The sequence below is a fragment of the Salmo trutta genome, chromosome 10 (assembly GCF_901001165.1).
Source record: "Salmo trutta chromosome 10, fSalTru1.1, whole genome shotgun sequence".
NCBI lineage: Eukaryota > Metazoa > Chordata > Actinopteri > Salmoniformes > Salmonidae > Salmo > Salmo trutta.
Genome location: NC_042966.1, coordinates 35,472,496 through 35,499,583, shown reverse-complemented (window position 1 = coordinate 35,499,583; position 27,088 = coordinate 35,472,496). Strand labels below are relative to the sequence as shown.

Here is a 27,088-nt window from a genome sequence, read left to right as displayed (position 1 = left end):
GTTGAATGGTTTGGACCTTTCAGATGTGCAACTCAACACGTTTCCATCCATCCATCCATCCATGTGTATCTATGTCTGTCCCATCCATCCATCCATCCATCCATCCATCCATCCATCCATCCATCCATCCATCCATCCATCCATCCATCCATGTGTATCTATGTCTGTCCCATCCATCCCTGTATGTCTCTCTCTTTCTCCCTCCCTCCCACCGTCCCTCATCCACACAGAGAAAAACTGAGTAATCATCCTCAGAGACACGGGGACTGGAAAAACAGAGAGAGGAGAAAGTGGAGGAGATGGAGGTTAGGATTCCAAACAAGGGAGAGGAACTCTCAACCCTTTCCACCACTTCTCCAGGTCAGTGAGATCGAGCGTCTCGCCCCAAGAGTTAAGCACGTGCCAGGTTGATCAGTTTGGACCTTTCAGATGTTCAACTCATCCATCCATCTATTTGTGTCTATGTCTCTGTACCATCCATCCCTCCATCCCCCCCCTTTCCTCCTCCAGACCTCACAAGTTTCCCTGTTCGGAGCAGAAGAAACCTCCCTCCTTCTTCTTCCTCCTCTTCAGCCTGTGGTCCCTCCAGCAGATGGCTGCCATCAGCAGCATGACCACCCCCACCACCAGCAGCACCATGGACACCACCTTGGTCTGGTACAGGTCTGGCGTGTTATACATGAAGGTGACCGCCGTTCCCGCTACCCCGATCACCAAAGAGATCACCCCAAACGGAAACACACAGCGGTACCAGGACTTCTCCGTACCACCCGTGGCCTGGGCCAGACACTGCAGCGTAGAGAGCGACTCTGGAGGTAGGACCAGGTCCCCTCCTCCATGGGGCGACTCCGGGGGTAAACTGCTGCCACAGTCCAGGTCTGAGTGAAGCCCTGGGGCCGGGGCCTGGCGTCCCGAGTAGCAGCCCATCTCAGAGCTGAGGTCCTTGGAAGAGGAGAGGAGCGAGAGGGGTTCCTCTGGTGGTTTTCCTCGTGGTTCTCTTCTTTCTGCTGCTACTGGGGCTGCTGCTTCCTCTGATGAGGTTGTCTGGAGTCAGCATTTGTCTGGAGGGTGAAAGACGGAGAGAAGAGATTAGTATCAGGAGGGAGACATTGAGATATATGGAGAAAGAAAGACAGGCAGAAGGGAGACAGAGAGAGAGAGAGGATGAAGAAGTTATCTGGATAAATAAAAATAAATGGAGATGGGAAGAGGAAGAGACCGATGAAGTCAGAAAAAAGAGACAGAAAGAGAAAGATTCAGACAGAAAGAGAAAGATTCAGACAGAAAGAGAAAGATTCAGACAGAAAGAGAAAGGGAGAGGGAGATACGAGCTCCGGCTTCGCATGCAATCTCTCTGCAAGACGATCCACTTACTCTGTCTCGGTGTGTGTGGTGCGTGGTGTGGTTGTGTGTGTGTTCTATGTTGCATCCGTCCGCACTGCTTTGCTCCCAGGTGTGTGTGTGTGTTGTGTTTCCAGAGCTTGTGGGGTTTAAAAAGACTGAGAGAAGGAGGATTGGCTAAGGAAAGGTGGTGGGTGTGACTCAGGAACCTGATTGGCTGCACAGTCACAGTGACGTCAAAGACTAGAGGGATGCAGGGGGACGTGGAGGGGGGCCGTTGGGAAGGAAAGGGATGATAGAAGATTGTTAACCATCTCCTCTTCAGCTCCTTCACTCTGAGCCATTATGTATGTATGTATGTATCTATGTATGTATGTATGCATGTATGTATGTGTGTGTGTGTGTGTGTGTGTGTGTGCGTGTGTGTGTGTGTGTGTGTGTGTACAATATCTGTGTTTCTGTCTCTCTCTCTCTCTCTGTGTGTGTGTGTGTGTGTGTGTGTGTGTGTGTGTGTGTGTATCTGAGTTACTGTCTGTGTGTGTGCATGTATACAGTATCTGTGTTTCTGTCTCTCTCTGTGTGTGTGTGTGTGTGTGTGTTGATGCAGAAGAGTGAAGCAGGTAACTGTAACATTGTGTGCACTATTTCCCTTCTATATAATCTCCACGTCAGCTACCTTTAACATGCAAAGCCATTTGAACTCACTAACTAGTAATATAGTAAAACAAATCAACTAAGAGTGGAACACACACACATTCAAGCACACACAAACACACAGACACACACACACACCGCATTTTCTCTATCCCTATAAAATGTTAAAAGCCCAACAAGCAGGAGAAATGAATAACGACGCTCCAATTCTCTGGATGGCAGGTTACTCTATCTACACTCTTGGAACGAAAGGTGCTATCTAGAACCTAAAAGGGTTATCCTATGTTCTGCTGAGTCATTGTATAGGCCAATGTTGTTAACATTGAAATAGACGCTGCCAAAGAAAATAAGCATCTGGTACAATTTGCGAAGTTCTAAGAAAGACAACCACATAACATCCATAAAACCCCTCAAGATTCTGATCCTGCCTGGCAGGGTTGGTCCTACAAAGCCCCCTGGTGGGTGAGCATAATATACAAGGTATTTCACAAAGCTGCTAATGAGAACATTGACGACCTTGTGTCTAGCCGGTGGGTATTCCGGTGCGGTGACCCCACCCAGGCAGTGGCAGTGCTGGCAACACTAGCTGCAATAACTGTCTCGGACAGTCAGAGAGGGGGCAAATGATTGTGTCCCTGCTGGCACAGAATAATCAAAGGTCTGACTGCACAGAGATGCTTGGGTAAATGGTCACAACGGGTGACCAGAGTGTGTGTGTTTCAAGGGAAGAGGGTGGATCTGATCTCCATCACCTAGGACTTGACATTGGTTAATCAAACATGCCTTCTCAAACAGCTGCAACTGTATATACATTCACACATCAAGTCGTTCCTTGAGTTGGGCTTGGAGATGGAATAACTGTTGAACATCTGAGCTTGTGGTTGTTTGCGAGGGAAAGGGGCTGAGTGTGTATGAGTGTGTGTGTATATATCCCACATCTGTTGCGGGGGTTAGTGGTGGAATAGTGGAAAGCAATTGGAGATTTACCTAGTAGCAATGCAAATATATGGACACTCAATCACTATGGTACTTTTTAATGGTAAGTTAACAAACATATATTATGATAAATAGAATTGAAACTTGTATTTCATTATGGTAAATGGTGAAAAATGTATAGTCAGTTATAATGATCAGATAATAAGGAAAGACGATCAGTATTTACCTGGCTAAAAGAGAATGAATATAATATCTATTGTTTAGGAAACAATTTTAGATGAAGCTTTGTGGAAAATCTACTTATCCCATGGGTAAAGAAACTCAAAAGGGGTGATGATATTAATTAACAATAGTTTTGATCCAAATGTTCAAATTGTCCAAACAGATCCACAAGGTAGATGGATGATTTTCAGTATGTTATTGTATCATAAAAGATATGGCTCATTAATCTATATGGCCCAAAAAATTAGGATCCAAGCTTCTTTGAAAATATATATAATAATTGATTAAGCCTACAAGCAATACAAGACTCTTATTATGGTGGGAGATTATAATACGCTTTTAAATACCTTAATGGACCATAAAGGAAATCACACTACAAACTATCACCCTCATGCACTTAAGGAAATCATGAATGTCATGGATATATTGGAACTAGTGGATATATGTTGGCTTCAATATCCTGACCTAGTGAGATATACATGGTGGAGGTTTAATATCCTGACCTAGTGAGATATACATGGAGGAGGTTTAATATCCTGACCTAGTGAGATATACATGGAGGAGGTTTAATATCCTGACCTAGTGAGATATACATGGAGGAGGTTTAATATCCTGACCTAGTGAGATATACATGGAGGAGGTTTAATATCCTGACCTAGTGAGATATACATGGAGGAGGTTTAATATCCTGACCTAGTGAGATATACATGGAGGAGGTTTAATATCCTGACCTAGTGAGATATATATGGTGGAGGTTTAATATCCTGACCTAGTGAGATATACACGGAGGAGGTTTAATATCCTGACCTAGTGAGATATACATGGTGGAGGTTTAATATCCTGACCTAGTGAGATATACACGGAGGAGGTTTAATATCCTGACCTAGTGAGATATACATGGTGGAGGCTCAATCGAGCTAGTCGTCTTGACTACTTTCTTATGTCATTCTCGCTGGCACCAAAAGTTTAAAATGTGTTGATAGGGAACAAAATGCAGTCGGACCATCAAATAATTGGCATATACATTATTACTCTTACAGAATTTCCACATGGGTGAGGATATTGGATATTTTATCAAAGCCTATTGGATGATAACTTGTTTTTAACTAGGACAGAATAATTTATAACTGACATTTTCCAACATAACATAGGCATAGCAGATGCATTTATTGTATGGGTGTCACGAACGTTATATAAATAATCGGACCAAGGCGCAGCGTTAGTAGAGTTCCACATATTTATTACTCGTGAAACTTCTAAAAAATAACAAAGATCTAACAATCGTGCAATACGTAGCACACATAGGCACTCCTACAAACAATATCCCACCACGCAGGTGGGAAAAGGGACACACTAAGTATGATCCCCAATTAGAGGCAACGATATTCAGCTGCCTCCAATTGGGAACCATAATCACACACCAACATAGAACTATAATAACTAGAAAACCCCCCTAGTCACGCTCTGACCTATTACACCATAGAGAACCCCGAGGGCTCTCTATGGTCAGGGCGTGTCAATAGGACACTTTTAAATGTGCCTTTAGAGGCCATGCAGTTCAGTACTCATCTCTAAAACAAAAGCAATTTAGGTCAAAAGAGTCCATATTAACAAAGGAAATGGAGGGATTAACAGTACAGATAGATAGCAATAAAAACTGTACCACAGAGGCACAGAATAAGTTAGCCTGTTGGGGATAGGGGGCAGTATTTGCACGGCCGGATAAAAAACGTACCCAATTTAATCTGGTTACTACTCCTGCCCAGTAACTAGAATATGCATATAATTGTTTGATTTGGATAGACAACACCCTAAAGTTTCTAAAACTGTTTGAATGGTGTCTGTGAGTATAACAGAACTCATTTGGCAGGCCAAAACCTGAGAAGATTCCAAACAGGAAGCGCCCTCTCTGACCATTTCTTGGCCTTCTTTGTTATCTCTATCCAAAACAAAGGATCTCTGCTGTAACGTGACATTTTCTACGGCTCCCATAGGCTCTCAGAAGGTGCCAGAACGTTGAATGATGACTCTCCAGTCTCTGGCTGAAAAACAGTAGCGCATTTGGTAAGTGGTCGATCTGAGAACAATGAGACGGGTGCGCGCATGCATGTGAAGAGTCCATTTTACTTTCTCTGTCTTTGAACGAAAACAACGACTCCCGGTCGGAATATTATCACTATTTTACGAGAAAAATCGCATAAAAATTGATTTTAAACAGCGTTTGACATGCTTCGAAGTACGGTAATGGAATATTTTGACATTTTTTGTCACGAAACGCGCCGGGGGCGTCACCCTTCTTTACCCTTCGGATAGTGTCTTGAACGCACGAACAAAACGCCGCTATTTGGATATAACTATGGATTATTTGGAACCAAACCAACATTTGTTATTGAAGTAGAAGTCCTGGGAGTGCATTACACCATTAAAATGGTGTAAAATAGTCATATGTTTGAGAAATTGAAGTAATAGCATTTCTAAGGTATTTGAATATCGCGCCACGGGATTCCACTGGCTGTTGACTAGGATGGGACGCAAACGTCCCACCTAGCCCAGAGAGGTTAGAGGAAAGACAAAAATAAATGGAGGAACTTATTCAAGATAAAAAGTATTATATTATTAAAAATAAAGTGAACTGGATGGAATATGGTGGTAAATTCACCAAATTATTTTTTAGTCTTCAACATACAAATGCTACCAAAAATAATTTACTGAAGGAGTCACCCATGATTCACCAAACAATATTTTGAAAGAGGAAGCAAAGTACTTTAAGCATATGTTTTCATTTCAGTCTCCTCCATCTCCACTAACTGAAGTTAATTGTATGGATATTTTTTCTATTAATAATGTCAAATTAACAGCTGTACCGAAAGACTCATAAAAAGGCCAAATTAAAGAGGAACTTCTTGATGCAATTAAAGCCTTTAAGGCTGGGAAAACTCCAGGGCTGGATGGCATACCAATGGAGGTATACCAAACCTTTTTTGATATACTCAAAGGACTGTTATTAGCATGTTTTAACCACTTCATAAAAATTGTAGATGATCAGATCCTCAACAAGAAGGTCTGATTTCATTATTACTGAAACAGGATCCAATAGATACATATCAAGATCCAGTCCATAAAAAAAATTGGAGGACTCTAGCAAAAATTCTAGCAAAATGCATAGCACATTGACTTAAAAAGGTATTGTTGGATATTATTCATCCTAATGAGACAGGTTTTTTACATAGATGATACATTGGAGATAAGAGAATTACTAGAAACAATAGAACACTATGAAAAATCTGGGAAACCAGGCCTGGTGTTCATAGCTGACTTTGAAAAGGCTTTTGATGAAGTACGACTTGAATTGATATATAAATGCATGGAATATTTTAATTTAGGAGAATCTCTTAAAATGGATGATTAAAGTTATGTATAGTAACCCTAGGTGTAAAATAGTGCCTTGGCTGTCAAAAGGAGAGGACCAAGTGCAGCGTGTGTGTAGTTCCACATTTTATTTACTCTGTGAAACTATGCAATACATAAATAAACTGAATAGACAAAACAACAAACCGTGACGCAGAGGAGAAACAAACACTACTCAAAAATAATCACCCACAAAACCCAGGAAGAAAAACCCCTACTTAAGTATGATCTCCAATTAAAGACAACGAGGACCAGCTGCCTCTAATTGGAGATCATCCCAAACAAACCAACATAGAAATACAAAAACTAGAACCTAAGAACATAGAAATAGAACACATAGAATAAACCCCCCTGTCACGCCCTGACCTACTCTACCATAGAAAATAACAGCTTACCATGGTCAGGATGTGACAAATAGTAAATAATGGCTACTTCTCAGAAAGTATTAAACTGTCAAGAGGAGTAAAACAAGGTGGTCCACTATCGGCAAGTGGAAGGGGGGAAAAGTAAGGAACTTGTCTGTTGGCCCTGCAAGAAAATTGTGATAAATAAAAAAGTATACCAGTTTCATATAAGGACCAGAAACTGACAGCTGTGCCACATAGATTGCAAAATATTTGTGAAGAGATTTTCAATGTACCGATTCCATGGCACATGGTTTATGAACTGATACTCAAAACAATGCCAGATTCAAAACTTTGATTATTTGGTATTTGGTATTTTATTAGGATCCCTATTAGCTGTTGCAAAAGCAGCAGCTACTCTTCCTAGGGTCCACACAAAACATGAAACATAATACAGAATTACATAATACAGAACATCAATAGACAAGAACGACAAACATTTCTTTTAAAGGCACATGTAGCCTACATATCAATGCATACACACAAATGATCTAGGTCAAATAGGGGAGAGGCGTTGTGCAGCGGGGTGTTGCTTTATCTGTTTTTTTGAAACCAGGTTTGCTGTTTATTTGAGCAATATGAGATGGAACGGAGTTCTATGCAAAAATGGCTCTATATAATACTGTATGCTTTCTTGAATTTGTTCTGGATTTGGGGACTGTGAAAAGACCCCTGGTGGCATGTCTAGTGGGATAAGTGTGTGTGTCAGAGCTGTGTGTAAGTTGACTATTCAAACAATTTGGGATTTTCAACACATTGTTTCTTACAAAAAGAAGAAGTGATGCAGTCAGTCTCTCGTCAACTCTTAGCCAAGAGAGACAGGCATGCATAGTATTTATAGCAGCCCTCTGATTACAATTAAGAGCAAAACGTGCCACTCTGTTCTGGGCCAGCTGCAGCTTAACTAGGTCTTTCCTTGCAGCACTGGACCACACAACTGGACAATAATCAAGATTAGACAAAACTAGAGCCTGCAGGACTTTTTTTTTTGGAGTGTGAAAAAAAGCAGAGCATCTCTTAATTTAATTGAATCTATATGTTTTGACCATGATAGTTTACAATCTAAGGTAACGCCAAGTAATTTAGTCTCCTCAACTTGTTCAACAGCTACACCATTCATTACCAGATTCAGCTGAGGTCTAGCACTTAAGAAATGATTTGTGCCAAATACAATGCTCTTAGTTTTAGAGATGTTCAGGACCAGTTTATTACTTGGCAACCATTCCAAAACTGACTGCAACTCTTTTTTAAGGGTTTCAGTGACTTCATTAGCTGTGGTTGCTGATGCGTATATGGTTGAATCATCAGCATACATGGATGGATACACATGCTTTGTTTAATGCCAGTGGCAGGTCATTGGTAAAAATAGAAAAGGGTAGAGGGCATAGAGAGCTGCCCTGTGGTACACCACACTTTACATGTTTGACATTGGAGAAGCTTCCATTAAAGAAAACCCTTTCAGTTCTATTAGATAGATAGCTCTGAATCCACAATATGGCAGAGGTTGAAAAGCCATAGCACCTAAGTTTTTTCAACAACAGGTTATGGTCAATAATATCAAAGGCTGCACTGAAATCTAACAGAACAGCTCCCACAATCTTTTTATCAATTTCTTTCAACCAATCATCCGTCATTTGTGTCAGTGCAGTACATGTTGAGTGCCATTCTATATAAGCATTCTGAAAGTCTGTTGCTAATTTGTTTATATAGAAATAGCATTGTATTTGATCAAACACCATTTTTTCCAACAGTTTACTAAGAGCTGGCAGCAAGCTTATAGGTCTACTGTTAGAACCAGTAAAGGCCACTTTACCACTCTTGGGTAGCAGAATTACTTTGGCTTCCTTCCAAGCCTGAGGACAAACACCTTCCTCTAGGCTCAGATTAAAAATATGACAGATAGGAGTGGCTATAGAGTCAGCTACCATCCTCAGTAGCTTTCAATCTAAGTTGTAAATGCCAGGAGGTTTGTCATTATTGATCGATAACAACAATTTTTCCACCTCTCCCACACTAACTTTACAAAATTCAAACTCGCAATGCTTTTCTTTCATTATTTTTTTTGATGCATGAATATAATTGCTCACTGTTCGTTGTTGGTATTTCCTGCCTAAGTTTGCTCACTTTGCCAATTAAGTAATCATAAAAATAATTGGCAACATCAAATGGTTTTGTGATAAATTATTTAAATCATATTAAATTATTATACAAAATTCTTGCAACCAATAGAATGTTATATATATGGGGGATACAACCTTCCCAGCTCTGCAGATTTTGCTGCGAGGAGGCAGTGTCATTAAATGTATTTTGGTATTGTCCATATGTAGCTTGTTTTTTGGTCACAGGTCCAGGAATGGATGAAGAACTGCAACATTTACCTGGAGCTAACTCTGCAGATAGCAATACTGGGTGATTTGAAAAGTCATAGTCAATCGATCAATAATATAATAATAATTTTTGCAAAAATGTTTATCTTTAATTTACAATCTGTAGAAACTATGAGAATGGAAAGGTTCAGAACTTTTGTGAAACAGCACAGTTAAAAATATATGGCAAATAGAAATCAAACTGGATGGCTTTCAGAAATAAATGCGCGGGGTTGAGGGTAGCGGAAGGATTAAAAAACCTAAAAATATATGGAGGATTGGAAATGATGCAGACAATTACATTGATGGAAGCTACAAGATAGCTGCAATATTAAAGCAGATCTACACCCTAAAATAATAAATAATACAACTTTTTTGAAAGTCCATAAACTGATTTATACTTTAGAACTGAGACGGTCTGAAAGGATAATAACATATTAGCCTGAAGGACATAAAATATCCCAACATAGCATTGTGAGAAGAAAAAAAAGCACTGAGCAAAAAAATAAATTGTAAGTGAAATTGTGTGGGCCTTGGCGATTGTTTTCTGGCCAACCATCAAGGGAAGCCATGTGACAGGGTCCATGTGAGGGACAACATGGTTTTTATGTTCATGGTTGAGTGTGTGTGTGTGTGTGTGTGTGTGTGTGTGTGTGTGTGTGTGTGTGTGTGTGTGTGTGTGTGTGTGTGTGTGTGTGTGTGTGTGTGTGTGTGTGTGTGTGTCTAAGTGTGAGGGTAAGTATATGCATGTGTGAGCGAACAATGGGGGTCAATCTAATAGCAAAGTGCTGGGCCGGTCTAATGGATGCTGTGAATGAATGACTCACAGGGAGAGAAGAGCAAGGAACAGAAGGAGAGATAGAGGGAGGGATGAGGGAGGCGGAGGGATATAGATAGAACTCGACAGAAAAAGCAGGGAGAGAGAGAGCTAAAGAAAGATCTGTCACGTCATTGCCAACATGTTAGGATCGTTTATGCACTCCAAAATAATACGGACTATTGTCTTACATACAAAACACCGAAAGACCACTCTCTCAACCCTGACTGTTATTCTGACTGTTCCAGTTCCAGGGATTTACTTCCAGTTCACTGAAGCAATTGATTTCCGATGGAAAGGTGAAAACAAACTGACAAATTCTTAAGAAATCAATTTCAGAGAGGTGATTAGTTTACTGTAATGTGTGTGTGTGTGTGTGTGTGTGTGTGTGTGTGTGTGTGTGTGTGTGTGTGTGTGTGTGTGTGTGTGTGTGTGTGTGTGTGTGTGTGTGTGTGTGTGTGTGTGTGTGTGTGTGTGTGTGTGTGTGTATTTGTAGTGTGTGGTGCATGTGTTAGCCTGTGCTGTGTGTCTAAAGAGACAGAGCCCTGGGGAAAGAGAAGAAGGCACTCATCTGTGGCCTTCCCTCTCTACTGTCACTGCAGGAGCAGGAGCCGTATTACAGATCTCAGAGGGCCAATAACAAGCTAACTGTCCCTGGACGAGACCTGAATGACTCAGTAGTGCCTAAAAAGGTGCCTGTTGCAGATGGTAGGATGGTGGAGGGGTGTGTGTGTGTGTGTGTGTGTGTGTGTGTGTGTGTGTGTGTGTGTGTGTGTGTGTGTGTGTGTGTGTGTGTGTGTGTGTGTGTGTGTGTGTGTGTGTGTGCATCTCAGAGTAGGAGTGCTGGTCTAGGAGCAGTTCTGCCATATAGATCATAATGAACAAGATTACATTGATTGACAACTACTGTGAAAAATTACACTTTTACCTAATTTGTTTGATATTAATAATTAACAACTAATACTTAACAAAAAGGAGGATATTTATGTCCTGTTAGTGTCTGTGTTTCTATGGTCTCCACTCTAGTTCCCTGCAGCTAGTCTGGGCGTATTGTCACTAGAGATGGCTTGAGCTGACAAATGAGTTAAAGACTGCATTACATAGACAAGATGTTGTGGGTGTAACCGAGATAGAGATAGCCAGGAGGAGTTTAGAACAATTCCTCATTGTCTCTAAATCATCCTTGCATCTGGGAAACTAAGCCAGGGTGGGGTAAGACAACAACCCATGCGCAGATAACGGCAGGATGAACCCAGAGTGGCTTATGATGCTCCTTGGTCTACATGAGGGGGTTGAACCATCCATGACTGAGCATTGTTAGTGTCAGCTATATATAGTACTCTGCATTTGTGTAAAGATTAGCTTACTCGATCCAACACTCAAGGGTGGGGGTGTCGACCAGCCTTATTATTGCAATAATTAATCGATATTAAATAAAGATGATTGTTTGAAGAAATTACCAAATCTCTCTCAGTACTGAATTTCCACGACACTACTCTCTGTCTCTCTTTCATCCCTGTAAAGATTGGGACAGTCTTCCCTTTGAGTGATCTCTAGGCTAGCAAGTCATTATAATGTCCTTTCTTTTGAAGATCTATGACACCTTTTTTTTCTTGCATTCAATTCTGTAAAAGAAGAAGGAGAATGGAACTGGCATTGGCATTTATGTGGCTTATTTTTTATTTATTTAAAAAAAATCACCTTTATTTAACCAGGTAGGCAAGTTGAGAACAAGTTCTCATTTACAATTGCGACCTGGCCAAGATAAAGCAAAGCCGTTTGACACATACAACAACACAGAGTTACACATGGAGTAAAACAAACATACAGTCAATAATATAGTAGAAAAATAAGTCTATATACAAAGTGAGCAAATGAGGTGAGATAAGGGAGGTAAAGGCAAAAAAGGCCATGGTGGCGAAGTAAATACAATATAGCAAGAAAAACACTGGAATAGTAGATTTGCAGTGGAAGAAAGTGCAAAGTATAAATAGAAATAATGGCGTGCAAAGGAGCAAAATAAGGGGAGGAATTGGCTTTGGGGGTGACCAGAGAGATATACCTGCTGGAGCGCGTGCTACAGGTAGGTGCTGCTATGGTGACCAGCAAGCTGAGATAAGGGGGAACTTTACCTAGCAGGGTCTTGTAGATGACCTGGAGCCAGTGGGTTTGGCGACGAGCATGAAGCGAGGGCCAGCCAACGAGAACGTACAGGTCGCAGTGGTGGGTAGTATATGAGGCTTTGGTGACAAAACGGATGGCACTGTGATAGACTGCATCAAATTTATTGAGTAGGGTATTGGAGGCTATTTTATAAATGACATCGCCGAAGTCGAGGATCAGTAGGATGGTCAGTTTTATGAGGGAATGTTTGGCAGCATGAGTGAAATATGCTTTGTTGCGAAATAGGAAGCCAATTCTAGATTTAACTTTGGATTGGAGATGTTTGATGTGAGTCTGGAAGGAGAGTTTACAGTCTAACCAGACACCTAGGTATTTGTAGTTGTCCACATATTGTAAGTCAGAACCGTCCAGAATAGTGATGCTGGACGGGCGGGCAGGTGCAGGCAGCGATCGGTTGAAGAGCATGCATTTAGTTTTACTTGTATTTAAGAGCAGTTGGAGGCCACGGAAGGAGAGTTGTATGGCATTGAAGCTCATCTGGAGGGTAGTTAACACAGTGTCCAAAGAAGGGCCAGAAGTATACAGAATGGTGTCGTCTGCGTAGAGGTGGATCAGAGACTCACCAGCAGCAAGAGCGACATAATTGATGTATACAGAGAAAAGAGTCGGCCCAAGAATTGAACCCTGTGGCACCCCCATAGAGACTGCCAGAGACCCGGACTACAGGCCCTCCGATTTGACACACTATCCGAGAAGTAGTTGGTGAACCAGGTGAGGCAATCATTTGAGAAACCAAGGCTATTGAGTCTGCCGATGATGATTTTAACCTTTAATTAACCAGGAAAAGCCCATTGAGAAAGCCTAAAGCCAAGTCTCTTTTTCAAGGGAGACCTGGCCAAGAAGGCAGCAACAAGCAAAACATTACAGAATTAAAACATGCAACAATACAATACAATTCAAAACATGATCCAGCCAAAAAAAAACATTTATACTCCTCTGTAACAGTCTCTCCCATTAAACATGTAAATTCATTCAGTGGCATTAACATATCTAGATGAAGCATGGCTTGTAGACTATTCCATACCTCTGGTGCACAAGATGAGAAGGCAGTCTTGCCTAATACTGTAAATGTCCTGGGGACTTTAAGTAGCACTTCCGGATGCTGGAGTGAGTAGTCGTGCTGCACCTCGCTCCGCGGGTAATATTACATTTCATTACACTACATTTTTACATTTACGTCATTTAGCAGACGCTCTTATCCAGAGCGACTTACAAACTGGTGCATTCACCTTATGATATCCAGTGGAACAACCACTTTACAATAGAACATCTATATATTTTTTTGGGGGGGGGGGGGTAGAAGGATTACTATATCCTATCCCAGGTATTCCTTAAAGAGGTGGGGTTTCAGGTGTCTACGGAAGGTGGTGATTGACTCCGCTGTCCTGGCATCGTGAGGGAGCTTGTTCCACCATTGGGGTGCCAGGGCAGCGAACAGTTTTGACTGGGCTGAGCGGGAACTGTACTTCCGCAGAGGTAGGGGGGCCAGCAGGCCAGAGGTGGATGAACGCAGTGCCCTTGTTTGGGTGTAGGGCCTGATCAGAGCCTGAAGGTACGGAGGTGCCGTTCCCCTCACAGCTCCATAGGCAAGCACCATGGTCTTGTAGCAGATGCGAGCTTCAACTGGAAGCCAGTGGAGTGTGCGGAGGAGCGGGGTGACGTGAGAGAACTTGGGAAGTTTGAACACCAGACGGGCTGCGGCGTTCTGGATGAGTTGTAGGGGTTTAATGGCACAGGCAGGGAGCCCCGCCAACAGGGAGTTGCAGTAATCCAGACGGGAGATGACAGTGCTCTCACCACTGGTGTCCCCCAGGGCTCAGTTCTAGGCCCTCTCCTATTCTCGCTATACACCAAGTCACTTGGCTCTGTCATATCCTCACATGGTCTCTCCTATCATTGCTACGCAGATGACACACAATTAATCTTCTCCTTTCCCCCTTCTGATAACCAGGTGGCGAATCGCATCTCTGCATGTCTGGCAGACATATCAGTGTGGATGACGGATAAAGGAAAACTTGACATCCAACAATATACCTAGGTATTTGTAGGATGACACTTTTTCAATGGATAAGCCACCAGATGTGACAATGCTAACCTTCTCTTTCTGAGTGCGAGCTCTGGTAAAGGTCTTGAATTTTGTTTTTTGTACATTCAAGACCAGTTTGAGACCATAAAGGGAGGCTTGCGGTGACTGAAAAGCAGTATGGAGCTCTTCAACAGCCTGAACCAGAGGAGGAGCACATGAATATATGACTGTATCATCTGCATACAGATACAACTTTGCTGTTTTCATCCCATGTCCCAAATCATTAATACAAATTGAGAACAACACAGGAGCTAAAATGGAACCCTGGGGCACACCTCTATTAATCTCAAGAAAGCTAGACATGTGATTGTCAGCATATACACATTAAGTTCCGTCAGAAAGAAAGTTCCTAAACCAATTTACGGCCCCTTCACTGAGACCAATGCTACTGAGTCTAGCTAGCAACAATTCATGGTCAACTGAATCAAAGGCCTTTGATAAATCCACAAACAGAGCAGCACAATGTTGCTTTTTATCAAGTGCATTTATGATGCCATTTACCACTGCCATAGCTGCAGTTGTGGTGCTGTGCACCGATCTAAAGACTGAACTCCGTTCAGTATGTTCTTTTCAATTAAGACATTTTTAAACTTTGAGCTCACTAGGGAGTCATAGACTTTGGCCAGGATAGGGAGTTCACTGGGGATTCATAGACTTTGGCCAGGATAGGGAGTTCACTAGGGATTCATAGACTTTGGCCAGGATAGGGAGTTCACTAGGGATTCATAGACTTTGGCCAGGATAGGGAGTTCACTAGGGATTCATAGACTTTGACCAGGATAGGAAGTTCACTAGGGATTCATAGACTTTGACGAGGATAGGGAGTTTGGAAATAGGACCATAGTTATTAGCGTTTGAGGGATCTCCACCCTTTAGCAGTGAGAGGACATAAGCTGATTTCCAAATGCTGGGTATGGAATTGGTCAAGAGACTCAAGTTGGAAATGTGAGCCACAGGTTCAGTAATAACACCAGCTGCTATCTTTAAGAGGTAGGGATCCAGGTTGTCTGGACCTGCAGACTTTTTAGTGTCTATTGCCTTTAGTGCTTTATAGACCTCAGCATAAGAAACAGGCTCAAAGTTAAAATGGCTCACATGAGGGCCTATATCATAGTTTACTGTAACAGAGCTTACATTAGAGGCCTGGGCCCAATCCATTATCAAAAACTGAACCAGCAGATATGAAGTGCTTGTTAAAAACCCCTACAATATTTGCATTATCCTTCACTTCATTAGAATCCATCATTAGAACCTGACACTGATTTGATTAACTTTCAGAACTTGGTAGGGTTGTTTAGGTTCTCTGTGACTGTGTTTAGATATAAATCTGATTTGGACTTCCTGATCAATCCTGTACATTTGTTTTTAGCACTCTGAAGGAGGGCTAGTCAACAGGAGCATGTGTATGTCTAACTTGAGCCCAAGAGAAGTTATCTGAAAAACAGGGATTGTCCCTTCCACTGATTCTAAATTCCTTAACATGGGCATGCTTATCACAAATGGACACACATTTCATCTAAAAATAGTCCCAGGCAGTGTAAACATCAGGAATCAGACTTACTCTGTCAATATTATGGTACAGATCATGTAAGAACGCTTGCTCATCAAAATGTCTATAGCGGGGTTTGGCTTTGGTCATTTTTGTATTTCTAACACAAGCAATTGCATAGTGATCACTGACATCATTACAGAAAATCCCAGTCAATATGTATTTGTGAGGGGTATTCGGAACGTCCAATACTGTCACGCCCTGATCTGTTTCACCTGTCTTAGTGATTGTATCCACCCACCTCCAGGTGTCACCTGTTTTCCCCATTCCCCATTAGTCCCTGGTGTATTTATCCCTGTGTTTCCTGTCTCTCTGTGCCAGTTTGTCTTGTTTTGCCAAGTCAACCAGGGGTTTTCCTAGCTCCTATTTTTCCCCAGTCTCTGTTTTTTTTCCTAGCCCTCCTGGTTTTTGACCCTTGCCTGTCCTGCCGCCGAATCCGCCTGCCTATCCCCGTGTACTGTGTGGACTCAGACCTCATCATTGAACCCCTGCCTGTCCTGACTTCGAGCCTGCTTATCGCCTAGTACTGTCTGGACTCTGATCTGGTTTTGGAACTCTCGCCTGTCCCCGACCTGCCTTTTTCCTACCTCTTTTGTTGTAATAAATATCATCGCTCAACCATCTGCCTCCTGTGTCTGCATTTGGGTCTCTCATTGTGTCCTTATAAACAGTGTTGATTTCTTTGGTGTTCTGGGTTTTAGTCTTGTAGGCGCATTAATTAATTGTGCGAGTTTCAGAGAGTCACACAGTTATTTAAAAGAGTCCGATACAGATGTAAGCATGTTCAAGTCTTCTGAAAGAATGAATTCAGTCATTTCGCTTGTGCAGGACATCAGAAAGAGTTGTTCGTCTCCCAAGGGCGGTCTGTAGCGGCTGACTACAGTGATGTGGGAGTCCATATATACGTTCACTTTAACTGCAAGCAATTCAAAATGTTAGGCTTTGGTAATTGAGAATTTCAGAGGTGTTAAACTTGGATTTCACATCAATTGCAACCCCTCCTTTACTCATCCAATCCATTCTGAAAACCGTGTACCCATCAATAAAAATCAAGTTATTTGACACATTTCTTTAGCCAAGTTTCTGATTAAAATCATTGTCTGCATTTGTCTTATTGGCCCATATTCTATTTTTGAAAATGTATTTCTGACAACATGTAAGAGGCCAAAAACTGCTCTGTTTTTAAAATCACAGGGAGTCAGTAGAGATTGCATGGTATCTACCGGCCCAAGGTTTGGTCGCACATTACAAGAGACCAACAATAAAAGCATAACAATATCTCTCAGTTGCCCAATTTGTGAGGACTTGGAGGAGCCAGCACCATTGTCAATAAAACTAGTCTTTTGACACAGAAAAAAAGTAGTTCAGGAGTTTGAGATTTTGGAAGTATGCCATCAAGTGTAGATCCACTTGCATTTGAGAATGGTACAAATACAGCTGCAGAGAGAGACCAAGTTCCTGGTGGTATTGACATGATGGTCTCGTCGGAGTGTTTGCAAATTGTAGGGCATAAAGCAACGAATTCACTCACCCATTGAACACTCAGCCTATTTAATCCAGGATGGCATTAAGGAAAGAGCAGTAACAGATACATAATTCCGGTTTTTAGAGGTCTTTCAGCACAGGTGTGCAACAACCAGGAGAAGTTGTGTAGAACAACGTAAACATTATTCTATATTCATGGTTAAACTCATCAGTATCCTGTGATGACATAGGAGTATTGAACTGGCTTCGGTTTTATGTGGATTATTTTGTTTTATGCTAATCCTTAATCTTGTTGACTCAGTGATGGGGGTTTATACAGTATTAGAAAAAAAGTTTTTCGAAAGGGTTCTTCGGCTGTCTCCAAAGGAGAACCCTTTTTGGTTCCAGGTAAAACTATTTTTGGTTCCAGGTAGAACTATTTTGGGTTCCATATAGAATCCTCTGTGGAAAGGGTTCTACATGGAACCAAAATGCTTCTACTTGGAGCCAACAAAGGTTCTACTTCTCCAATGGGGACAGCCGAAGAACCCTTTTAGATTATTTTTTATAAGACTGTAGTGAAGATGAGGCTAATACAGGGAAAAACAAGTCATTCCCATGATGGACAGTGAGAGAGAGACTAATATTCATTACCCCCCCATCTCAGCTAAAGTGGCTGTAGATTAGAACTACAGTGCCTTGCAAAAGTATTAATCTCCCTTGGTGTTTTTCCTATTTCGTTGCATTACAACCTGTAATTTAAATAGATTTTTACTTGGATTTCATGTAATGGACATAGACAAAATAGTCAAAATTGGTGAAGTGAAATGAAAATAATAAGTTTTTTTTAAATTCTAAAAAATAAAAAATGAAAAAGTGGTGCGTGCATATGTATTCACCCCTTTGCTAGGAAGCCCCTAAATAAGATCTGGTGCAACCAATTACCTTCAGAAGTCACATAATTAGTTAAATAAAGTCCACCTGTGTGCAATCTAAGTGTCACATGATCTCAGTATACATACACCTGTTCTGAAAGGCCCCAGAGTCTGCAACACCACTAAGCAAGGGACATCACCAAGCAAGTGGCACCATGAACACCAAGGAGATCTCCAAACAAGTCAGGGACAAAGTTGTGGAGAAGTACAGATCAGGGTTGGGTTATAAAAAAATATCTGAAACTTTGAACATCCCACGGAGCACCATTAAATCCATTAAATCCATTATTAAAAAATGGAAAGATTATGGCACCACAACAAACCTGCCAAGAGAGGGCCACCCACCAAAACTAACAGAGTTTGTCAAAAGGCATGTAGGAGACTCCCCAAACATATGGAAGAATGTACTCAGGTCAGATGAGACTAAAATTGAGCTTTTTTGCTATCAAGGAAAACGCTATGTCTGGCGCAAACCCAACACCTCTCATCACCCCGAGAATACCATCCCCACAGTGAAGTATGGTGGTGGCATGCTGTGAGGATGTTTTTCATCGACAGGGACTGGGAAACTGGTCAGAATTAAAGGAATGATGGATGGCACTAAATACAGGGAAATTCTTGAGGAAAACCTGTTCAGTCTTCCAGAGATTTGAGACTGGGACACCTTGACACCTTCCAGCAGGACAATGACCCGAAGCATACTGCTAAAGCAACACTCGAGTGGTTTAAGGGGAAACATTGAAATGTCTTGGAATGGCCTAGTCAAAGCCCAGACCTCAATCCAACTGAGAATCTGTGGTATGACTTAAAGATTGCTGTACACCAGCAGAACCCATCCAACTTGAAGGAGCTGGAGCAGTTTTGCCTTGAAGAATGGGCAGATATCCCAGTGGCTAGATGGATGTGCCAAGCTTATAGAGACATACCCTAAGAGACTTGCAGCTGTAATTGCTGCAAAAGGTGGCTCTACAAAGTATTGACTTTTGGGGGGGGTGTATAGTTATGCATGATCAAGTTTTCAGTTTTTTTGTCTTGTTTCTTGTGCTTCACAAAAAAATAGATTTTGCATCTTCAAAGTGGTAGGCATGTTGTGTAAATCAAATGATACAACCCCCCCAAAAATCCATTTTAATTCCAGGTTGTAACAAACCTAATAGCAAACAAAATAGCAAAAATGCCAAGGGCGGTGAATATTTTCGCAAGCCACTGTATGTTAATTTCACTGCCATTCCAACTCGCCCATTAGATGAGAACGTGTTTGGATCAGTACACACATATGCAAGCAGACACACACACACACACACACACACACACACACACACACACACGCACTGCTGTGTAGGAAAATTCTCAGTAACAAAAGAGTGATCAAATTAAGATCCTACATCTGTAAAAAAATAATAAATAAAAAAATAAAAGGTTTACATTAATTCTCTCTCTTTCTCTGTCTATCTGCTTTCAGTCCTCAAGGACCAGAGGGTTTTAAGTGGCAGTGTGGCACACAAAGCCATGCCAGCCTCATCTGTTCCTCTCAGGCTTTCACCCAAAATAGGCACATCTTTCCTTTGAAACGGTTGAAACCAGTATTTTAGTATTTTTCTGCATCTTGCAACAACAACAAAGTCTGCATTTTGCATTAGGATTTAAAATGAACAAGCCTTATTTTCGCCTATGCAAGATGGTAGAGAGTGGTCGTGCAACTTCAACAGATTATATTGCATTTGTGTGTATGTGTGAACTAAATATCTCACCAATCCAGAGCCACACTCACACGTGAATGAATACAACACTCGAATGAATACCTTTCTCCTTCAAAACCACAGAGGGAGAGAGAGAGAGCCATTGAAGTTTATTATAATGATGTAATAAGTGGTTCCTGTGTGTGTGTGTGTGTGTGTGTGTGTGTGTGTGTGTGTGTGTGTGTGTGTGTGTGTGTGTGTGTGTGTGTGTGTGTGTGTGTGTGTGAGTGAGTGTGTGTGTGTCATTCTTTTCCTTCCTTTTTAACAGAACATCATTAGCTTGGAGCTCAGCTGCTAAACCCACACAGACCTTTAACCAATTTAACCATCCCTAAAAATGTACCACAGAGCATCCTGACCTGGGGTATATTTTGGAAGATTTAGGACTATTCATAATTTTCCAACCTGTCTGCTCCTTTTCCCAGGACACAGACCCACAGAGACTAACATTAGGAGATAAGGTTCTGGTAAAATGATTTAATCTGTCATCACCCCGAGAATACCGTAGGATCAATGTCACCTCGCTCCCTCTATTCCTATCTCTTTTTGTATTTTCACTCCTTTTCTACCTCTGTCTGTATCAGCTCTCTCCCTGCAACTCCCAGTCTTTTCTCGCTCTGTCTGTATCAGCTCTCTCCCTGCAACTCCCAGTCTTTTCTACCTCTGTCTGTATCAGCTCTCTCCCTGCAACTCCCAGTATTTTCATTCTCTGTCTGTATGAGCTCTCTCCCTGCAACTCCCAGTATTTTCACTCTCTCCCTGCAACTCCCAGGCTTTTCTCCCTCTGTCTGTATCAGCTCTCTCCCTGCAACTCCCAGTATTTTCATTCTCTGTCTGTATGAGCTCTCTCCCTGCAACTCCCAGTATTTTCATTCTCTGTCTGTATGAGCTCTCTCCCTGCAACTCCCAGTATTTTCATTCTCTGTCTGTATCAGCTCTCTCCCTGCAACTCCCAGTATTTTCATTCTCTGTCTGTATGAGCTCTCTCCCTGCAACTCCCAGTATTTTCATTCTCTGTCTGTATCAGCTCTCTCCCTGCAACTCCCAGTATTTTCATTCTCTGTCTGTATGAGCTCTCTCCCTGCAACTCCCAGTATTTTCATTCTCTGTCTGTATGAGCTCTCTCCCTGCAACTCCCAGTATTTTCATTCTCTGTCTGTATCTGCTCTCTCCCTGCAACTCCCAGTATTTTCATTCTCTGTCTGTATCTGCTCTCTCCCTGCAACTCCCAGTATTTTCATTCTCTGTCTGTATGAGCTCTCTCCCTGCAACTCCCAGTATTTTAATTCTCTGTCTGTATGAGCTCTCTCCCTGCAACTCCCAGTATTTTCATTCTCTGTCTGTATCAGCTCTCTCCCTGCAACTCCCAGTATTTTCATTCTCTGTCTGTATTAGCTCTCTCCCTGCAACTCCCAGTATTTTCATTCTCTGTCTGTATCAGCTCTCTCCCTGCAACTCCCAGTATTTTCATTCTCTGTCTGTATCAGCTCTCTCCCTGCAACTCCCAGTATTTTCATTCTCTGTCTGTATTAGCTCTCTCCCTGCAACTCCCAGTATTTTCATTCTCTGTCTGTATCTGTTCTCTCCCTGCAACTCCCAGTATTTTCATTCTCTGTCTGTATCTGCTCTCTCCCTGCAACTCCCAGTATTTTCATTCTCTGTCTGTATCAGCTCTCTCCCTGCAACTCACAGTATTTTCATTCTCTGTCTGTATCTGCTCTCTCCCTGCAACTGCCAGTATTTTCATTCTCTGTCTGTATCTGCTCTCTCCCTTCAACTCCCAGTATTTTCATTCTCTGTCTGTATCAGCTCTCTCCCTGCAACTCCCAGTATTTTCATTCTCTGTCTGTATCAGCTCTCTCCCTGCAACTCCCAGTATTTTCATTCTCTGTCTGTATCTGCTCTCTCCCTGCAACTCCCAGTATTTTCATTCTCTGTCTGTATCTGCTCTCTCCCTGCAACTCCCAGTATTTTCATTCTCTGTCTGTATCAGCTCTCTCCCTGCAACTCCCAGTATTTTCATTCTCTGTCTGTATCTGCTCTCTCCCTTCAACTCCCAGTATTTTCATTCTCTGTCTGTATGAGCTCTCTCCCTGCAACTCCCAGTATTTTCATTCTCTGTCTGTATCAGCTCTCTCCCTGCAACTCCCAGTATTTTCATTCTCTGTCTGTATCTGCTCTCTCCCTGCAACTCCCAGTATTTTCATTCTCTGTCTGTATCTGCTCTCTCCCTTCAACTCCCAGTATTTTCATTCTCTGTCTGTATCAGCTCTCTCCCTGCAACTCCCAGTATTTTCATTCTCTGTCTGTATGAGCTCTCTCCCTGCAACTCCCAGTATTTGATTCGTTTTTATGTCTTCTTAGCTCAATAACGAGGCTGAAATATATTTAATTTCAATAGTCAATCGTAAACGCTAGGGCAATAACAGAACAATATGGTTCATTTCCCACTCCCAGAGTTATTACCAAATGATTCGATTTTTCTTTGCCCAGGGGCCAAAAGCAATTCTGAAAGGAGGCAGTTTTTTCTCTCACTGTAAACAGCCATAGTTCTGTGTGGGCAGATATATATTGGATGAAAACACTTGGGGTAGAGTAATGTGATAAAACAGAACAATATAATGAAGAAATATAAATGAACGGGAAATGTGTGGCAGGTGATCTCACAACCAATAAATGAAATGGCAATTTGTGGGAGGTGATCTCACAACTTGCCTTATTAAAACATTACAAACAAGTCCCCTCAAAGTTGAATTAGGATAGATTTCTTCTTGCATTTCTAACTATTGTCGGCATTCATTACAGAAATGGCTGAATGTACAGCATGCAGTATATGATATGATAGGTTATACAGTAGATTAATGATGTCAAAAGATTGTTGGCTTGTCATCAGCACTTCTTTCAGTCCAACAATCAAATACAAAACAAGAATTGTACATACTGTATGTCGAGTCATGCTATGGTTGCATAAAGTTTCCTTGTCATGCTTGAAAGTGCGTAGAGAACCCTTGGGCACCCAAGGGAAACAAGGGTAGTGTATCTGATACTGAAGTTAACCCCAAACCAAGGAGGGATTTACTCAAAGCAATGGTGCCACCTACTGGTTATTCTGGAGAAGAGTATAGTATGTCTGCTCAACAGTATAGCCTTTATCAGCCACACTTAATAGGCTGACTGTTGTCTGGAACCGGACCCAGAACTTAGTAGGGGGTCTCAAAAAAATTCTTACAAATAATGTATGATAATTTATGCTTTGGATGAGTAGAGTTTATTTGTCATGCTTAAAAGTGCATAGATAACCTTTGGGTTTCCCAAGGGTTACCAACAATGATGTATATAAACCTGCCTCACCACTGCATCTCTGTTCTCCTCTCTTCCCCAGACCTGATACTGAAGGTAACCCTGAACCAAAGATGGATTTACTCATCCAATGTGAGTACATGTTGTTTGAGGTACAGTTGGTCAATACAGATACAGTACTATAGCAGGTGTTTATATACACCTTAGCCAAATACATTTAAACTCAGTTTTCACAATTCCTGACATTTAATCATAGCACAAATGTCCTGTCTTAAGTCAGTTAGGATCACCACTTTATTTTAAGAATATGAAATGTCAGAATAATAGTAGAGAGGATGATTTATTTCAGCTTTTATTTCTTTCATCACATTCCCAGTGGGTCAGAAGTTTACATACACTCAATTAGTATTTGGTAGTATTGCCTTTAAATTGTTTAACGTGGGTCAAACGTTTCGGGTAGCCTTCTACAAGCTTCCCACAATAAGTTGGGTGAGTTTTGGCCCATTCCTCCTGACAGAGCTGGTGTAAATGAGTCAGGTTTGTAGGCCTCCTTGCTCGCACACACTTTTTCAGTTCTGCCCACAAATGTTCTATAGGATTGAGGTTAGGGCTTTGTGATGGCCACTCCAATACCTTGACTTTGTTGTCCTTAAGCCATTTTGCCACAACTTTGGAAGTATGCTTGGGGTCATTGCCCATTTGGAAGACCCATTTGCGACCAAGCTTTAACTTCCTGACTGATGTCTTGAGATGTTGCTTCAATATATCCACATAATTTTCTTTCCTCATGATGCCATCTATTTTGTAAAGTGCACCAGTCCCTCCTGCAGCAAAGCATCCCCACAACATGATGCTGCCACCCCCGTGCTTCACATTGGGATGGTTTTCTTCGGCTTGCAAGCCTCCCCCTTTTTCCTCCAAATATAACAATGGTCATTATGGCCAAACCGTTCTATTTTTGTTTCGTCAGACCAGAGGACATTTCTCCAAAAAGTATGATCTTTGACCCCGTAGCCTGGCTTTTTTATGGCGGTTTTGGAGCAGGTCCTTTGCTGTTGTTCTCGGATTGATTTGCACTTTTCGCACCAAAGTATGTTCATCTCTAGGAGACAGAACGCGTTTCCTTCCTGAGCGGTATGACGGCTGCGTTGTCCCATGGTGTTTATACTTGCGTACTATTGTTTGTACAGACGAACGTGGTACTCTCAGGCATTTGGAAATTGCACCACCCTTTGGAGAACTTTGCGGTTGTGGGCGGTGCAGTTGCCGTACCAGGCGGTGATACAGCCCAACAGGATGTTGTGAATTGTGCATCTGTAAAAGTTTTAGTGTTTTAGGTGTTAAGCCAAATTTCTTCAGCCTCCTGAGGTTGAAGAGACACTGTTGCACCTTCTTCACCACACTGTCTGTGTGGGTGGACCATTTTAGGGAAACGGAGTGATGTGTCAGTGATGTGAACGCTGAGGAACTTGAAGCTTTCCACCTTCTCCACTGTGGTCCCATCGATGTGGATAGGGGGGTGCTCCCTCTGCTGTTTCCTGAAGTCCACGATCATCTCCTTAGTTTTGTTGACGTTGAGTGAGAGGTTATTTTCCTGGCACCACACTCCCAGAGCCTTCACCTCCTCCCTGTAGGCTGTCTCATCTGGCTACAGTCTCCCCAAGAGAGGTCAGGAAGAATTCATGTCTTTGTATCCCAACTCTACCAGATAATGTGGTAATTTAACAGATGTTTTTATCCAATCTGACTTACAGAACCATTGACAGTTAGTGATACATATGAGCTGATATTGTGCTGGAAAGGACAGGATCAATAATGTTTTCTATGCACTCAAAGGTTGCTGTTTTCATCCATCACACCCTATGTTTTTAAACTAATTTCTTGGTGTCCCACCCTGTAAGATCATGTCCCTGAGTAACACTGATGTACGGAGGAAGGCTGGAGTGTGGCTCATAGCGGACGGCCGACGCCATGCTAACCCTGCCCTCCCAGGGCTCTGTCCAGAGGGAGCTGGGGCTGATCCATCCGGGAGACCTGGCCTGGGTCCAGGCAGCTCTCTCTCTCTTTTCTCTGTCTTTCTCTCTCTCTCTCTCTCTTTCTCTTAGTAAACAGCATAGTGGGTCAATTTCCGCAACAACTAAGAGCGATTAGTTAGTGCAGTAATACCTCTACATGTATCAGTATTAATCACAAGACGGGGCCCCACGGGGCATTTTTTACCAAAAAACGGTAGTGGAACAGAAAGAAATGGATGTTGAATCAGTGACCAGATTACTGCATACATTCTTCAAGACGGATATGATGTTCTGTTACACAGTACACACAATCTCTATCATTGCTGTGAATCTATGTAAATCAGACAAATTATTTTAAAATGTATTATTTTGTGTATTTCATTTGACTTTCATTGAAGCTCTCACCTTCAGTAGAAGGCTGACTAAGCCGTGCATCAGAGCAGCTTCCGTTTGGTCGCCGATTCCCCCCTTGTCAACCGTCTCCAGGACAGGAACCGGCCAGACAGCTGCAGCATGCAGACACAGGTCCAATAACATACTGTACAAAGGTCCAACAACACAGTTACACAATACACAGGTCAAACAAACCACACTTAAAGGTAGAGTCAGCGAAATGCCATTGCCACTAGCAGCACAGCAGATATTGAGATGAACGAGATCTGTTAGTGTGGTAGCCAGGATACCAAAACAGCAGAGAAGTTTAGCCTCGTGCTTCTAACTTATACGCTCCTGTTCTACTAGGCTGGTTGCAGGGCCAGTGACATTGGGGTCATTGCTCCCTACAGACAGCACCTGAAGCCCATCTTAGGCCTGCTAACTGGGCAAGCCTTTAGCACTGTGGAGGTCAACGTTGTGGAGAAGTACAACAGCATCATCACCATTTCCCTCAACAGGAGTCAAACGGAAGGCAACGTGAGTGGACCATAAACCTTAGATGTCTCTTGAGATATGAACCTTTAATTGGCAAAATGCATCCCTTTTGGATGGATGGAGAAATACAGTGATGAATGGATTCTGTAGTTTGCAGATAAGCTGGTTGATATGTTGTAGAGGTGCTGTGATATGTCAGTGTTGTATAGAGATCAGTATTTTACAGGTTTAAAAGTGTGTAAAGTTGTTGTTTGACATCTGAGGTAGAACAGTGTCTTTCCTCTGCTCACCATCTGGAAATCAGCCTTCAGACTGATCAAGCAATGGATCAATTTCAAAATATTGATTACTTTAAAAAGTATTTGAAATAGTTGAAAGTATGCTACAGTATTTTTGGAGATGAGTGTTTTACAAAGCCATTGCATCTATGGGTTGGTATGTTTTGTTCTTATTTTAACTATGTATGTTTTGTTGTTTTAAAGATTTCTATTACAACAGAATGTGACCATTCCAAAGTTGAAGTACAGGTACCATTAACACTGAATCTGCACAATCATTAAGGCTATGTAGCAATACTCTGCAGCAAAACAAATTAATTACGCAAACTTTGCTCAGACCTTTCCTCACACAGACCTCTGTTAGATTAAGATTGGTAATTAGTTATGTTTTTGAGACAGTACTGACTGTCAAGCGTTTAGTTTTTATATGTGAATAAATAATTTTTGTATTATTGTACACGTCTATTTTCCTGTTTGTCAGTAAAATCCCAGACTGTTGAAATACAGTCCTCAATATATG

At 41.8% G+C, this 27,088-nt stretch overlaps 1 protein-coding gene across 2 annotated transcripts; it reads right to left on the bottom strand.

The window, feature by feature from the left end:
• Positions 1-25,991, bottom strand: LOC115201644 (transmembrane protein 100-like). Of its 2 annotated transcripts, none has more exons than XM_029765446.1 (2): positions 25,826-25,991; positions 1-1,061 (listed from the first exon to the last, which is right to left on the bottom strand). In XM_029765446.1, the coding sequence occupies exon 2, from the start codon at positions 925-927 to the stop codon at positions 514-516; it is 414 nt and encodes a 137-aa protein (XP_029621306.1). In that variant the 5' UTR covers positions 928-1,061; positions 25,826-25,991; the 3' UTR covers positions 1-513. The 2 variants fall into 2 exon arrangements, with proteins under 2 accessions (XP_029621306.1, XP_029621305.1); XM_029765445.1 differs by lacking the exon at positions 25,826-25,991 and adding an exon at positions 1,375-1,539.
• Positions 25,992-27,088: the final 1,097 nt, after the last annotated feature.

What these genes read in the sequence shown, in the direction of transcription:
- LOC115201644 (XM_029765446.1), bottom strand. Translation starts at nt 927, where the DNA reads ATGGGCTGCTACTCGGGACGCCAGGCCCCGGCCCCAGGGCTTCACTCA.